The sequence below is a fragment of the Dendrobates tinctorius genome, unplaced genomic scaffold (assembly GCF_039654945.1).
Source record: "Dendrobates tinctorius isolate UK_male_01 unplaced genomic scaffold, ASM3965494v1 ptg000003l, whole genome shotgun sequence".
NCBI classification, from domain to species: domain Eukaryota; kingdom Metazoa; phylum Chordata; class Amphibia; order Anura; family Dendrobatidae; genus Dendrobates; species Dendrobates tinctorius.
Genome location: NW_027361671.1, coordinates 101,392,428 through 101,409,601, shown reverse-complemented (window position 1 = coordinate 101,409,601; position 17,174 = coordinate 101,392,428). Strand labels below are relative to the sequence as shown.

The following is a 17,174-nucleotide window of genomic DNA, read 5'->3' as shown; positions in this document are numbered from 1 at the left end:
TCCGGCACTGCCTCAGTGACTGTCCATCAGTATGTCTAATTCTAAGTCTGACCGCTCTCGTCCTCCTGCCTCCTCTTGCACCTTAGTTAAGTACTTTGCGTGCTCTTCTTGCAATTGCAAACTTCCCTCAGGTCAGTCCACTCCCCTCTGCCTAGACTGCAGTAATCCGATTCAGCCTGACGCCGCCCAGGAGCCATCTACTGCTCCATGCGAGAGTGAACCCCACATTCCTAGCTGGGCTTCGTCTCTCTCACAATCGGTGGCAGACCTCACCAAGGTGTCAGTCCCTAGTAGCCGTTCTCGATAAGTTGCCCCAGGACTCTTCTGCAGGGTCCAGCAGGTCTCAAGAGATTCCATGTGAGCCAGCCAGCGTTAGTTGCAAAAGACCCAGGCAGGATCTCCAGCTGGATGCCTCGCCTCATCCCATCTCACCGCATAGTCATTCTCAGCAGCCTCCTTCCCGGGCCTCCTCTCCCGAGTCAGGTGAGGCGCTCTCGGACAGGTCTTCTGAGGGGATTTTAGAGCTGGATTCGGACCAGGATGCGAACATGAAGGTTACGGTGCAGAACCTCATTGCAGCGATTCACCAGACCTTCGAGATTGCTGACCCCCCAGCGAAATCCTCAGATCAGGAGGTTTCGTTCAGACGGGCGGAAACACCCTCCAGGGTATTTCCTTTCCATTCCGAGTTTGGAAAGATTTTTACCAGGGAAAGAGAAGATCCTACCAGACGCTTTCAAAGAGGAAAGCGTCTCGGCGTACTGTACCCGTTTGCTAAATAGCTCACGGACAACTGGTCTACTTCTCCCTCGGTGGACCCGCCCGTGTCCAGACTTTCTAATAACACGGTTCTCCCGCTTTCAGGCGTGGCGTCCCTAAAGGATTCTAATGATAGGATTATAGAATCCCTAGCTATGTCTGCATTCGAAGCGGCTTCAGCGGCGGTATGTCCAATCTTTGCTTCATCTTGGGCAGCAAAGGCCATAGCTACTTGGGCAGAGGATCTTCGTCAGGGCATCCTAGATAAAGCACAACCAGATTTCCCATGCGGGGGATTATCTACTTTCTGCTTCTTTGGATGCCGCATCCTGCGCAGTTCAGGCGTCAAGCAACGTTGTGGCAATCCAACGTACAATTTGGCTCAAGGCCTGGCATGCGGACTTGTCTTCTAAAAAGTCTCTTACTAATCTGCCTTTCCAGGGAGTACGCCTCTTTGGATCCCAATTGGACCAGATCATTAAGGACGCCACCGGAGGCACGAGTTCCCTCCTCCCTCAGTCCAAGCCTCGCAGACCTCCACTAAGGCGTCAGTTTCGTCCCTTTCAGGCTTTCCGCCGTTTCAATACGGCGGCGAACCCATCCAACCAACAAAGACCGCAGGCGCGCCAAGACAGAAAGAAAGTTTCCTTCAGGCCCACTCCTTCCTGGCGATCCCACTCTGCCCAGGGCAGACCACCCAGATCCAGATCTGGACGGTCTACATCGGCATGACTATCGTCGGACTCACGAGGGTCCCTTCCAATTGGGAGGTCGACTTCTCTTCTTCAGGGACGTCTGGCTGGCCTCAGTAGAGGATGCTTGGGTCAGGGAGGTTGTATCGTCAGGATACAAGATATAGTTCGTCTCTCTTCCACGGGATCGTTTCTTCGAATCCCGTCCTCCAAAAGATCCAGCCTTGATCCCGGGGTTCTTTACGGCCATCACCTCTCTCCTCAGTTCTGGGGTGATTGTGCCCGTTCCCGACTTCACAGGATTCACAGGATTTTATTCGAACCTTTTTGTGGTGCCGAAAAAAGGCGGGGCGGTCCGACCCATCTTGGATCTCAAGCTTCTCAACAAGAGAGTACGCCTTCGCCACTTCCGGATGGAGTCGGTTCGTTCGGTAATCGCTTCCATGGAGGAGCAGGAATTCATTTGTTCAATAGACATCCAAGATGCCTATCTACATGTGCCCATATTCTCCGGACATCAGAAGTTCCTGCATTTTGCGATTCGCCAGGAACATTACCAGTTCGTCGCGCTCCCCTTCAGTCTCGCCACCGCTCCCAGAGTCTTCACGAAGATCATGGCTGCGCTGATGGCCTTGTTGAGGATCAGAGGTCTCGTTCTTTTTCCGTACCTCGACGATATTCTGATCAAAGCTTCCTCTTTTCCACAGGCTCGCCTAAGTTTGACGACCGTCCTAGACACCCTTTCCAATTTCGGGTGGATCGTCAACAGGAAAAAGTCCTGCCTGATTCCTTCTCAACGTCTTGTGTTTCTGGGCCTACTGTTCGACACTCGTCAGTCAAGGGTCTTTCTCCCACGAGAGAAGATTCTTTCCCTGCAGCGGGATGTACGATCGCTGCAGACCACACGATTTCCGTCTCTCCGAACAGCTATGAGGGTCCTGGGGAAGATGGTGGCGGCGATAGAGGCAGTTCCCTTTGCCCAATTTCACGCCAGACCTCTCCAGCACGCCATTCTGTCGAGATGGAACAGGTCGGCTCTGTCCCTCGATCGCCCTGTACGTCTTTCATGCCAGATCAAGCGGTCACTCAACTGGTGGTTGACGTCACCTCTTATCCACTTAGGTCGGTCTTTTCTTCCCATTCACTGGCAGATTGTAACAACGGATGCCAGCCTCCTCGGCTGGGATGCAGTGTTCCACAGTCACACTGTTCAGGGTCGTTGGTCGACTCAGGAATCAGCTCTGCCGATCAACGTTCTAGAGATACGAGCGATCTATCTGGCTCTCGTCCACTGGGAGAGGCTGCTCAGGGGCTTGCCTGTCCGGATTCAGACAGACAATGCCACAGCGGTGGCATATGTCAACCGCCAAGGAGGGACACGGGAGTGTCTCAGCTCTGGCAGAAGTGTCCAAGATTCTTCATTGAGAAAAACACATCCAGCTCATAAACGGCAGCGCTTCCCAGGACTCGCATCCAAAGATGATATTCCATATTTTTTTATTTCATAGGATAAAAAAGAGAGACAACGCGTTTCGGATACAGTGTATATCCTTCATCTCAGGTATCATAAAAACACAGCACAAATCCTAATAGTATAAAATTCAGTTACACTTATATATAGTAGCAACCTTTTATCCCAGTCTCAGAAACTTGATTTAGGGTGTGGACCAAGTTCAGGAACACACCCACTGATTGATCCAACCTTGGATAAATCAAGTTTGCCGACGGAGTTGAAGTTTTCAGTTCACCATTTATTCAAACGGGGAAAAAAAAAAATCCAAACTGGTTAAATGGGGGGGAGAAACAATTCTGCTTTTGTTTTGTATTTATGGCGTTCATTGCGTGATAAAAACGACGAGGCAACATTATTCTCCAGATCAGTATAAATATGGCTATACCTAACTTTGTAAGTTTATAGCGGTATATATTTTAGTTGTCAGACGTTTTTCAGAACCTTGTTATGTCACCATTTTCTGAATCGCTTAACTGGAGCAGTCATATTTCCTGTTACATGTAGCATTTTGATCTTTTTCAATGTATATTTTTGTGAAGGGAAACCGAAAAAGGCAATTCTGGCGTGTTTTTTTTATTTTTTACATTTAATGTACGGTTGAATTAATGTTATATTTTGAAAGATTGAACTTAAACACAGTGTTGTGAAATGTTGTTTGTAACTCATCGCCTCCTCATGATCACGTTGCAGCAATTGATAGCAACATCTAAGTGGTTAACGGCAAGCTCTTGAGCCAAGACCTGGTCACTGTAGTTATATGCAATTGCTGGCTTTGTAACATAACTGCCATCTGCAGTGTATGGATCACTCTTGACACACGAGAAAATTCTTCCAACAGGGATGCAAATATTAGGGAAGAGTCAGTACTGCATGACATTCCTTTAATAGGTTTCTTTCCAGCTTTTTATGCCAATATTCTATATGAAACACAGAAAAATACAGTATAACAAATGTATAAAAATACTCTGTTGTAAAAAAGTAACAGTAAACAGCAAGTGCTAGTAAACAAGGATAACAAAACGGGGTATTTGTTTGATACTTTTTTTGCAAAAAATGTATACTAAGCCGCTCTATCAAACGTCAAGGTAACCCATATCAGAGCAGTCCCTAACCGATGTATTTAAAACCTGACAATAGTACCTATAGTACCTATAAGAGCAGGATTCAGAAAGGTAATGTCCGATGTGGACACGCTGTGGAAGACTGCTTATATGTGCATGGCCCACAAGGGAGTGGTGGAGACCTCCCTAATCTTGGAAAAACAAGAAACCAATTGAATATTAACACATGGGCCATGCACACAGCGAACAAGTCTGTAGGACAGTGTTCACACCACCAAAGGACTGAAACACAGAAAAACACAGTATAAGGCTAGTTTCACACTTGCGTTTTTTTTGCGCCGTGTGCACAGTGCAAACGCGCATAAAAACGCATCATGCGTTTTTAATGTGTTTTCTTGTATTTTTGCGCATGGTTTTTGCCAAAAAAAGCATGCTTTTTTTGTGCTGACGTGCGCATGACCATGCGCACGTCAGCGCTCCCATAGACTTTAATGGGTTTTGGGTGAATTTCATGCGCATTGCGTGCGCATGCGTTTTTTTGAGACAGGTCGGACGCACAAAAAATGGAACAAGATGCATTTTGTGCGCCCGGGCGCACACTACAAAAAAATGCATGCGCGTTCAAATGCGTACAAACGCATGACTATGCGCACCCATGTTAAGTATAGGAAAAAAAACGCGTGCGCATGTATGCGCAAAAACGCAGCGCAAAAAAACGCAAGTGTGAAAGTAGCCTAACAAACGTATACCGTATATACTCGAATATAAGTCGAGATTTTCAGCCCAAAAAATTGGGCTGAAAGTCCCCCTCTTGACTTATATTCGAGTCATATACAAAGGGGTCGGAGGGGGCGGATGTGTCAGGTCATACTTACCCGTCCTGACGCTGTCTTGAGCCCCCAGTTTCTCCCCGTGCTCTCTCTTCCTGCCTTCAGCGGTCACGTGGTGCCGCTCATTAAAACTCATCAATATGCGCATATTGATGAGTTTTAATGAGCGGCACCACGTGACCGCTGAAGGCAGGAAGAGAGAGCGCGGAGAAGCTGGGGGCTCAAGACAGCGTCAGGACGGGTAAGTACAGCGATACTCACCTGTCCTGCGTCCATGGCTGCTTGCTGCTGTCTGTCATCGGTCAGTGACTTCAGACAGCAGAGGGCGCGGTGACGTGGTTAATGCGCGCCGCGCCCCCTGCAGTCTGAACGTCACTGATGACGTGCAGATAGCGGTGAGCAGCCATGGACGCAGGACAGGTGAGAATCTGACACCCAGCGACGGAGAGGTGAGTATGTCATTTTTTTTATTTTTACATGCAGCAGCAGCGGCAGCACATGGGGGAATAATCTAAGGAGCTTCTTATGGGGGCAGCACATGGGGGAATAATCTGAGCTTCTTATGGGGGCAGCATATGGGGGAACAATATGGAGCTTCTTGTGGGGGCAGCATATGAGGGAACAATATGGAGCTTCTTATGGGGGCAGCATATGGGGGAATAATCTGGAGCTTCTTGTGGGGGCAGCATATGGGGGAATAATCTGGAGCTTCTTGTGGGGGCAGCATATGAGGGAACAATCTATGGAGCTTCTTATGGGAGCAGCATATGGGGGAATAATCTATGGAGTTTCTTCTGAGGACACCATATGGGGGAATAATCTATGGAGCATTTCCCACCCTAGACTTATACTCGAGTCAATAAGTTCTCCCAGTTTTTTGTGGCAAAATTAGGGGGGTCGACTTATACTCGGATCGACTTATACTCGAGTATATACGGTAAAAATACTTTTTACAACAGATTATTTGTTATACTGTTTTTTTCTGTGTTTAAGTCTTTTGGTGGTGTGAACACTCTCCTACAGACTTGTTCACTGTGTGCATGGCCCATGTGTTTATATTCAATATTATATATGAGTCTTTTGCATAAGTTACCTAATCTGCACATCTAAATAAGTTGAAGCTTTAAAAAAAAAAGTTTCGGTAACCCAACTTTTAGCGTTTGTTACAACTACGATGGGGTTTGATAATTTATCGTAAATATATTTAAAGTATAACTTGCATTGTTGATATCTTTGTTTTGCAGTACCAAATATGCCTCAGCAGCGCCAGGATCAGCATCACCAGAACACAATGATGCACCCTGTGTCTGCAGCAGGACCACCTATAGTAGCTACTTCCCCTGCCTACTCTGCGCAGTATGTTACCTATAACCCACAGCAGTTCCCTAGCCAACCTCTAATGCAGCATGTGCAGCACTATCAGTCACAGGTAACCTCACTTAAACTTGTCTTTCCTATTTATGAAACTTGTTAAATTTAGCTAGAGTTTATTCATATAATAGCACTTGAGCCACTGCTGTTACCGAGCCACTGAGACCCGCTAAAAAAGCCCCCAGTGTTACTAAAATGGTCTTCACCTGTGTTGCAAGATCCATGGCCCAAGCACTGTGTGAACAAAGCCTTAGTTAGATTATACATATATTTAAGATCTGAAGATGTTTGTGCATACATCAGTTCGGAAAATATTCTTGCTTTCAGGGCTGTGGAATCGGAGTCGGTACAAAATGGACTGACTCCGACTTCTAAAATATATAATAAATTGGGTACAGTAATTCAATGCAGAATGTTATGAATATTTTTTCATAGAAATTTGGGAAATGTATGAAATGTCCTATAAATGGCTGTTCTATTCCTGATCTAAGGCTACATTCACACACAGCGTTTTTCCTGCGGTTTTTGAGGATATGTTTTTCAGCTGTAAAAGCAGATGAGCTTTTTAAAAAATTGCATCACCTGAAAGGTTTTTGAGCTCATGTTTTCATTAGCAAAAGCAGATTAGAAATCTGCTCTATCCATTTATCTATATCTGTCTATCCATATCTTATCTGTACCAAAAAGAATGAAAGCCAGGTAGCACACAGACTAACACTCCTTTTTTTTTTTTTTTAGCACCAGTCAGGTACACCTCATAGCTGCCCAAAAGGATGCCCAGGACAGGCATTGCTCGTTTTCAGTAACACATCAACATCAATTGATAGTTGGAATAAATAGACTGCATTCATCACCACATCTTCTTAAGGTGCAGGCTTTATTTTCAAGTGTAGGGGTGTGCAGTATGAGGTTCTGCAGCAGCTGAGGTGTGCAATATGAGGTTGTTGCCCCCCCCCCCTCCCCTAGGTTTGATCCTGGCTACACTCATGGTGTGAATGTAGCCTGAGGATCTAGGCTTTGTCTTACACTGTGTGCAGAATTATTAGGCAAATGAGTATTTTGATCACATCATCCTTTTTATACATGTTGTCCTACTCCAAGCTGTATAGGCATGAAAGCCAACTGCCAATTATGTAAATCAGGTGATTTGCATCTCTGTAATGAGGAGGGGTGTGGTCTAATGAAATCAACACCCTATATAAGGTGTGCTTAATTATTAGGCAACTTCCTTTCCTTTGGCAAAATGGGTCAGAAGAGAGATTTGACGGACTCTGAAAAGTCAAAAATTGTGAGATGTCTTGCAGAGGGATGCAGCAGTCTTGAAATTGCCAAACTTTTGAAGCGTGATCACCGAACAATCAAGCGTTTCATGGCAAATATCCAACAGGGTCTCAAGAAGCGTGTTGATAAAAAAAAAGGCGCAAAATAACTGCCCACTAATTGAAGAAAATCAAGCGTGCAGCTGCCAAGATGCCATTTGCCACCAGTTTTGCCATATTTCAGAACAGCAACGTTACTGGACTATCAAAAAGCTCAAGGTGTGCCATACTCAGGGACATGGCCAAGTTAAGGAAGGCTGAAAAACGAACACTTTTCAACAAGAAACATAAAACAAAACATCAAGACTGGGCCAAGAAATATCTTAAGACTGATTTTTCTAAGGTTTTATGGACTGATGAAATGAGAGTGACTCTTGATGGGCCAGATGGATGGGCCCGAGGTTGGATCAGTAAAGGCAGCTCCACTCTGACCCAGACGCTAGTAAGGTGGAGTTGGGGTACTGGTATGGGCTGGTATCATCAGAGATGAACTTGTGGGACCTTTTCGGGTTGAGGATGGAGTGAAGCTCAACTCCCAGACCTACTGCCAGTTTCTGGAAGACATCTTCTTCAAGCAGTGGTACAGGAAGAAGTCGATATCGTTCAAGAAAAACATGATTTTCATGCAGGACAATGCTCCATCACATGCATCCAAATACTCCACAGCGTGGCTGGCCAGTAAAGGTCTAAAAGAAGAAAAAATAATGACATGGCCCCCTTATTCACCTGATCTGAACCCCATAGAGAACCTGTGGTCCCTCATAAAATATGAGATCTACAGGGAGGGAAAACGGTACACCTCTCGGAACAGTGTCTGGGAGGCTGTGGTGGCTGCTGCACGCAATGGTGATTGTAAACAGATCAAGCAACTGACAGAATCTATGGATGTAAGGCTTTTTAGTGTCATTGTAAAGAAAGGAGTCTATATTGGTCACTGATTTTTTTTTGTTGTTTTTGAATGTCAGAAATGTTTATTTCTAAATTTTGTATTGTTATATTGGTTTACCTGGTGAAAATAAACAAGTGAGATGGGTATATATTTGGTTTTTCTTAAGTTGCCTAATAAATCTGCACAGTAATAGTTACCTGCACAAACAGATATCCTCCTAAGATAGCCAAATCTAAAAAAAACCCACTCCAACTTCAAAAAATATTAAGCTTTGATATTTGAGTGTTTTGGGTTGATTGAGAAAACAGTTGTTGTTCAATAATAAAAAAGAATCCTCTCAAATACAACTTGCCTAATAATTCTGCACACAGTGTAGCTGAGATAAGTCATAGTGATATATACAGTGTGTGTGTGTGTGTGTGTGTGTGTGTGTGTATATATATATATATATATATATATATATATATATATATATATACACACTCACTGGCCACTTTATTAGGTACACCTGTCCAACTGTGTGTTAAGACTTAATTTCTAATCAGCCAATCACATGGCGGCAACTCAGTGCATTTAGGCATGTAGACATGGTCAAGACAATCTCCTGCAGTTCAAACCGAGCATCAGTATGGGGAAGAAAGGTGATTTGAGTGCCTTTGAACGTGGCATGATTGTTGGTGCCAGAAGGGCTGGTCTGAGAATTTCAGAAACTGCTGATCTACTGGGATTTTCACGCACAACCATCTCTAGGGTTTACAGAGAATGGTCCGAAAAAGAAAAAAAATCCAGTGAGCGGCAGTTCTGTGGCCGGAAATGCCATGTTGATGCCAGAGGTCAGAGGAGAATGGGCAGACTGGTTCGAGCTGATAGAAAGGCAACAGTGACTCAAATTGCCACCCGTTACAACCAAGGTAGGCAGAAGAGCATCTCTGAACGCACAGTGCGTCGAACTTTGAGGCAGATGGGCTACAGCAGCAGAAGACCACACTGGGTACCACTCCTCTCAGCTAAGAACAGGAAACTGAGGCTACAATTTGCACAAGCTCATCGAAATTGGACAGTAGAAGATTGGAAAAACGTTGCCTGGTCTGATGAGTCTCGATTTCTGCTGCGACATTCGGATGGTAGGGTCAGAATTTGGCGTAAACAACATGAAAGCATGGATCCATCCTGCCTTGTATCAACGGTTCAGGCTGGTGGTGGTGGTGTCATGGTGTGGGGAATTTTTTCTGGGCACTCTTTGGGCCCCTTGGTACCAATTGAGCATCGTTGCAACGCCACAGCCTACCTGAGTATTGTTGCTGACCATGTCCATCCCTTTATGACCACAATGTACCCAACATCTGATGGCTACTTTCAGCAGGATAATGCGCCATGTCATAAAGCTCGAATCATCTCAGATTGGTTTCTTGAACATGACAATGAGTTTACTGTACTCAAATGGCCTCCTCAGTCACCAGATCTCAATCCAATAGAGCATCTTTGGGATGTGGTGGAACGGGAGATTCGCATCAGGGATGTGCAGCCGACAAATCTGCGCCAACTGTGTGATGCCATCATGTCAATATGGTCCAAAATCTCTGAGGAATGCTTCCAGCACCTTGTTGAATCTCTGCCACGAAGAATTGAGGCAGTTCTGAAGGCAAAAGGGGGTCCAACCCCTTACTAGCATGGTGTACCTAATAAAGTGGCCAGTGAGTGTATGTATATATATATATATATATACACACACACACACACAGTACAGACCAAAAGTTTGGAGACACACTCATTCACAGAGTTTTCTTTATTTTCATGACTATGAAAATTGTAGATTCACTCTGAAGGCATCAAAACTATGAATTAACACATGTGGAATTATATAATTAACAAAAAAGTGTGAAACAACTGAAAATATGTCTTATATTCTAGGTTCTTCAAAGTAGCCACCTTTTGCTTTGATTACTGCTTTTTTGTTAATTATATATTTTTTGTTTCACGCTTTTTTGTTAATTATATAATTCCACATGTGTTAATTCATAGTTTTGATGCCTTCAGAGTGAATCTACAATTTTCCTAGTCATGAACATAAAGAAAACTCTTTGAATGAGAAGGTGTGTCCAAACTTTTGGTCTGTACTGTATATATGTAATCGATATTACATAGTGTATTACATAGTGTATTACATATTTACAATTTATTATAGTTTTTTTGTGTTCTAAAGTTGTATTCCAATAAATATATATTATGTTCTATCTAAATATCTTGATTATTGTATCATAAAAATGATTCAATGTCTGATGTTCACATTGTAATACAATAAATTTTTCACTTAAATATAAGCAATATGTGTCGGAGTTGTTGTAAAGGAAATTGAGGAGTCTGAGTCGCAGGTTTGGCTTACCGACTCCAGAGCCCTTCTTGCTTACGATCCTGTTGTGCATTGCCAATATTAAAGAGGACCTATCAACACCACTGGTTGTCTGTTTCAGTGAATCTGTGTTCTAATTTATAAGGATGCCATCATTTGAAAATCTCCCAAATGTTTACAAAATTTTTTGTTTTAAATGTATTTTCATTGTTGACAATGTTTTTTGTATTTCCATATCACTATATGAATTAAAAATGAAAATTTAGTAATCTTGTAGTTTTCACATTGACCACTGTGGGGATTTTTTAAACTATAAGTTCCTGCTTCAGGAATTAACACGTGCACATTCGCCTGAATGGTTGGACTCTGACCCTATCTTTTTGTATTGCAGCATCTAATGTGTGTATGTGTGCAAAGGCCATTGTGAAGGGAGGGAGCAGGGTCAGCTGTGGCATCACCTTTTGTGATAGGTGGATCCTGTGTTATCTAAGCTGTGTATTAATCTTGCCTGATAAACTAAACTCTTCCTAAAAGGACATGAAGAATGAGCCTAAAAAGCTCCAATGGCAGTATAAAATTTGCAAGATTATGATATATTTATTTATTTATTTTTTTTTATATATAAACAGTATAGCATGAAAAAAAACCTTACTCTGTCGCCTTATTGGGGGACACAGAACCGTGGGTGTTATGCTGCTGTCCACTAGGAGGCGACACTATGCATAATCTGAAAAAGATTAACTTTGGCTCCTCCTCTGCAGTATACACCCCTGGACGGCGTCAGCCTTCTCCAGTTTTTGCTTAGTGTCGCAAGGAGGCACACCTAAGATTTTTTTCTCTCTTCCGTTTTTTTCCTTAATTTTTTTCAACGGATTACAGATGAAGAAAAGCGGGTCTCCAGTGAGACCCCCGGCATGGCTCCCTCCTCGGTCCCCTATTAAGGGGTACCCGGTTGAGGTCGAGATGGCTCTTCCCCATGTCGCTCCTTCCCCAGTCCCTCGGGTACTGGTTCGAAGTCGAGAACCCCCCCTCCTTCCCCAGTTTCCTTGGGCTCTGGGTTGAGGTCGAGGGTAGGACGAAGCCCCCTGACGGTGACAGCAGCACCCTCCCTAATCCCCCTCTGGGGGCATTAGGTCGAGACACCGCAGGTAGGGCCTGTACCAGGCACCATTCGGCCACTTACATGTCCAGAAACCCCAGCCCAGCTGCGGGCTCCTGTTTGGACCGGGGGAGGTGCAGGCAGGCATGGCACTTGTCAGAGACAGGGCTCCCGGCACCCCTGTCTCTGCGGCAGCACCAGCTGCATAGCGCCTCAAAGGGACCCCCCACAGGGCCCAGGTGGCGCTCATGTCCCCACCGCTAGCCTACCGTTCAATCCGGGGGGGTCTGGTTGGAATCCGACCCTCCCCCGGACAACCGCGCCGTCCTGGAGCCCTTCTGGGCATGAGCTATCAAATTTAGGCCGCGGCTTCGGCCTAGCCGAAGTCGCCGCCTTATTCCCGCCCGCCCCCGGCCCGCCCCCGGATGACGAAAAATGACTCTACAGTGTCATAGAAGGGGCGGATCGAGACAGGAAGTGTGCGCTTTTACATAGCTCCGCGCGCCCTTTTCAGCTCTCCGCCCCCTTCCCCCTCCACCTCAGAATCCGGTGGCCATCTTGCTGCACCTGAAGAAACTGAAGGCAGCACAGCAGTCTCTGGGGGGCACAAGAGGATTTACCAGCGCTGGACCTAGGGGGAGCACCGGTGGGGTAAGATCACAGCTGGGTCCTTTGTACTCAGCTGTGAGTTCCTGTAACCTATAACGCTCCCCTACCCCTCCTTTCCTCTGCGTAGATACACCTGTAGGGCCTCTGCGAATAGTTACTATGTTGGGCTCAAAAAAGGACCAGGCAAGACTGCGTTTGCTGAGTCTGCACAGCCTGCAAGGCCACTCTCCCCAGCGGCAGCACGTACCCGCACTGCTGGGACTGTACCCAAAGAACAGCAAGGCTTCTGCGGCCGCTACTGCGCCAGAATGGGCGACTCAGATGTCGCAGTCTATAACAAAGTCTATAGATAACCTGACCTCCTCACTACTGCAGGCTCTGCAGGGTCATGTCTCGACTATGAACGTTACCCAGCAAAGGGACGTCCGGTATCAGAAACAGGCCGCTTACGACAGTTCGAGACGTAAGCGGACCCACAGGTCGCGTTCATCTGCGTCCTCACATAGCACTAGGTCATCCCCCTCCAGGGAGAGACAGTGGCTACAGGTCACCGAGACCGTCCCCTGATACAGAGAGACAATGTGGATCTCCACAACGATCCCAGACCACACAAGACTCAGAGGGCATATGTGACTCCAACTCAGATAACGAAACAAGGAACGCTCTGCTCCCTTGTCCCCCTAACAATGCTGCGCTAGTTGAGGATATAATCTCTTCCATCCTTCGGGTGCTAGACTTTTCTGATCCAACCCCTGAAGTACCAGAACACAAGATTTCCTTTGAAAGTGTTCAGAAACCATCTGAGGTCTTTCTTGATCACCCGGAATTTCAAAAAAAAAAAAAAAAAAAAATACTTTCTAAGCATTTTTCGCAGCCTGAGAAAACGCCAATCGCAAATACTTGAAAGCAAAGTATCCCTTCCCACAGAAGGACACTAAGGATTGGACAGATCCGCCTAAAGTGGATCCTCCAGTCTCTAGGCTGACAGCACAAACGCTTCTCTCGCTGCCTGACAGCTCAACCCTCAAGGACGCAGCAGACAGACAGGTAGAACGCATGGCTCGTTCAATCTTCGAGGCGGCAGGTGCCTCTTTAGCTCCTGCATTTGCTTCAGTTTGGGCAGCCAAGGCCATTATGGCCTGGGCTGATCTATTACAACAGGGCCTCCAAGCTTCAAATCCTCAGCTGGCGGACCAGGCGGTGCAAATTGCAGTAGTGACAGATTACATGGTCCATGCAGCGTTGGATTCTGCAAGAGGGGTAGCGGAAATAGCATCAAATGCCATCACAATCCGGCATATTCTCTGGCTAAGACAATGGAAGGCAGATGCGGCCTTAAAAAAGTCCCTAACAAATCTCCCGTACTTCAGGGGCCGTCCTTTCGGTGGAAAGCTGGATACAATGATATCCAATGCTACCGGGGGTAAAAGTACTTCCCTCCCTCAGCTGAAACCAAAACGCACGTTTAAAAGACGTAATCAATCTCGTTTCCGTTCCTTTCGGAATTCTTCAGGCTAGTCATAACAGTTCCCCTCTCAGGGACAACACACGGGCGGCACAGAGGCCGGACAGAAACTGGCAGTCAAAGGAAAGCCAGGCAAAATCCAAGGGAGGGAAAGCTCAGACTTTTCATTCATCATTACTCATCCCCTCCGGAAAACACCCCACTTGTAGGCGGACGACTGCTACTCTTTCAGCAGGTCTGGCTGCCTATTACAGAAGACAGGTGGGTCAAGGAAATAGTGTCTTCAGGATACAAAATCGAGTTTACTACCAGCCCACCGCACAGGTTTTTTCTCTGTTCCTCCAACACCTCCACTCAAAGCTCGAGCCTTCCATCAAGCGGTTTCATCCCTCCTGCAAGCAGGAGTCATAATACCGGTTCCAGCAGACGAGCGCTTACGAGGGTTCTACTCCAACCTGTTCGTGGTGCCCAAAAAGGGAGGCAGCGTCCGACCCATACTAGACCTCAAGCAACTGAATAAGTATGTTCGAGTTCGTCACCTTCGCATGGAATCCCTCCGGTCAATCGTTGCGTCCATGGAGGAAGGAGAATATCTCGCCTCCATAGACATACAGGACGCATACCTGCATATACCGATTGCTTCACCCATCAGAGATTTCTCAAACTCGCAATCAACCAAGACCATTACCAGTTTGTGGCCCTCCCGTTTGGTCTCGCCACGGCTCCCAGAACATTTACAAAGGACATGGCAGCTACCATGGACGTTCTGCACTCCAGAGGCATAGTAGTCGTTCCATACCTGGACGACCTCCTCATCAAGGCCCCCACCTTCAAGGACTGCGAGGTCAAAGTCTCAATCACGATCGACACTCTGAGTCGCCTGGGATGGTTAGTCAATTTACAGAAGTCCTCGACTACCCCAAGTCAGTCTCTGACCTTCCTGGGGATGCTATTTCACATCTCCAGGGGTCTGGTGATCCTCCCCAGGGACAAGGCACTGGCCCTCCGTTTGGGAGTTCACACTCTCCTCCACGGTTTCCCTCGATCTCTCCGGTATGCCATGAGCGGACTGGGCAGGATGGCAGCGGCAATGGAGGTGGTACCATTTGCCCAGATTCTCCTCAGACCCCATCCTCAAGTCCTGGGACAGGAATCTGTTCTCCCTCAAGAGAGAGTTCCGGTTATCAGCGAAAACCAGGAGGTTCCTGCACTGGTGGCTCCAGCCAACCTCGCTTGCAATGGGAAAATCCTTTTCTCTCCGGTCACTGAAAGGTTTTGACCACCGGCGCAAGCCTTACAGGTTGGAGCGCGGTACACCTACATCACAGAGCGCAAGGCAAGTGGTCACCAATGGAAGTGACCATGCCCATCAACATCTTGGAAATTCGGGCCATCTTCCTGGCATTGAAAGCCTTCCATCACTTGCTAGCAGACTCTCATATCAGAGTGCAGTCGGACAATGCCACGGCGGTGGCATACGTGAACCATCAAGGCGGCACCCGCAGCATCCAGGCGATGAACGAAGTAACACGTATCCTACACTGGGTGGAGGATGCGAGGTCGGTACTCTCTGCGGTCCACATTCCGGGTGTGGACAACTGGGAAGCCGACTATCTCAGCCGTCAAGGAATGGACTCGGGGGAGTGGTCTCTCCATCCCGAAGTTTTCCATCAGATCTGCCATTGTTGGGGGACCCCGGACGTGGTTCTGATGGCATCCCATCTCAATGCCAAAGTTCCCAATTTCATGGCCAGGACGCGCGATCCGCAGTCGCTCGGAGCAGATGCCCTGTTTCAGGACTGGACCCAGTTCCAGCTTCTGTACATTTTTCCACCCCTTCCCCTGATTTCCAGAGTCCTGAGGAAGATCAAACAAGAGGGTGTTCCCCACCATCCTATTCACTCCAGACTGGCCCAGGCGTACGTGGTACGCCGACGTAGTGCAACTCACAGCAGATGCTCCCTGGCGTCTCCCCACACGTCCCGAACTTCTGTCACAAGGCCTGTTCTTCCACCAGAAATCAGGGGCTCTCAATCTGACGGCGTGGCCATTGAGACCTGGTTTTTGACCCAAGCAGGTTTTTTCATCGGACGTTGTTAAAACCATGATCAGGGCTCGAAAGCCAACTTCAGCCAAAACTTACTATCGTACCTGGAAGGCTTTCTTCACATGGTGCGAATTTCGTGGGCACATCCCACTCCCCTATTCTCTTCCAAAGGTCCTTGGTTTCCTTCAGTCAGGCCTGGACGCCGGGCTATCCCTGGGCTCGCTTAAGAGCCAGGTGTCAGCGCTTTCAGTGCTCTTTCAGAGGCATTTTGCTAACAATCCGCAAGTGAAGACTTTTCTCCAAGGGGTTTCTCGATTGGTTCCCCCCTACAAACATCCGTCGGAGACGTGGGACCTCAACCTGGTCTTGACAGCACTACAGTCACCTCCTTTTGAACCCCTAAAGGAGGTCTCACTCCGCTTTCTATCACAGGAAGTGGTTTTTCCTGGTGGCAATCACCTCGCTACGCAGGGTGTCCGAACTTTCAGCTCTTTCCTGCAGACAACCCTTCCTGGTTTTTCATCAGGACAAGGTGGCTCTCCGTACAGTGCCATCCTTCCTTCCGAAGGTTGTGTCCACCTTCCACCTCAATGAGAAAATCTCATTACCATCTCTTTGCCCGGTTCCCGTTCATAGAGTGGAGAAGGCTCTGCATACGCTAGACTTTGTCAGGGCATTGCGTATTTACGTGACTAGGACTGCTCCCTTCCGGAAGTCTAATTCACTTTTCCTTCTTCCAGAAGGCGTTCGCAAGGGCCTACCGGCTTTCAACGCCACCCTTGCTAGGTGGATCAAGTCCACCATTCAAGAAGCTTACCGCCTTAACAATTCTGCTCTTCCGGCCGGTATCACGGCTCACTCTACGCGGGCGGTAGGGGCCTCTTGGGCCATTCAGCATCAAGCCTCGGCACATCAAGTGTGTAAGACAGCCACTTGGACTAGCCTGCACACATTTACAAAACACTACAGAGTGCATACCCAGTCCTTAGGGTATGCGAGCCTGGGTAGACGGGTCCTGCAGGCGGCAGTACCCCAAATTTAGGGAACTGTCAGTACAATATTCGTCCACTGATTCCCACCCAGGGACTGCTTTGGGACGTCCCACGGTTCTGTGTCCCCCAATAAGGCGACAGAGTAAAGGAGATTTTTGTGTACTCACCGTAAAATCTC

General features: G+C 47.0%; 1 protein-coding gene across 12 annotated transcripts in view; it reads left to right on the top strand.

Annotated features, from left to right (window-relative positions):
* The window catches only part of ATXN2 (ataxin 2), a 182,842-nt gene that overhangs the window by 120,017 nt on the left and 45,651 nt on the right, over nt 1-17,174 (top strand). For all 12 annotated transcript variants that reach the window (XM_073564973.1, XM_073564778.1, XM_073564585.1 and 9 more), the window contains one exon: nt 6,100-6,284. In XM_073564973.1, the coding sequence (XP_073421074.1) occupies nt 6,100-6,284 (185 nt within the window). The remainder of the gene's footprint in view (nt 1-6,099; nt 6,285-17,174) is intronic.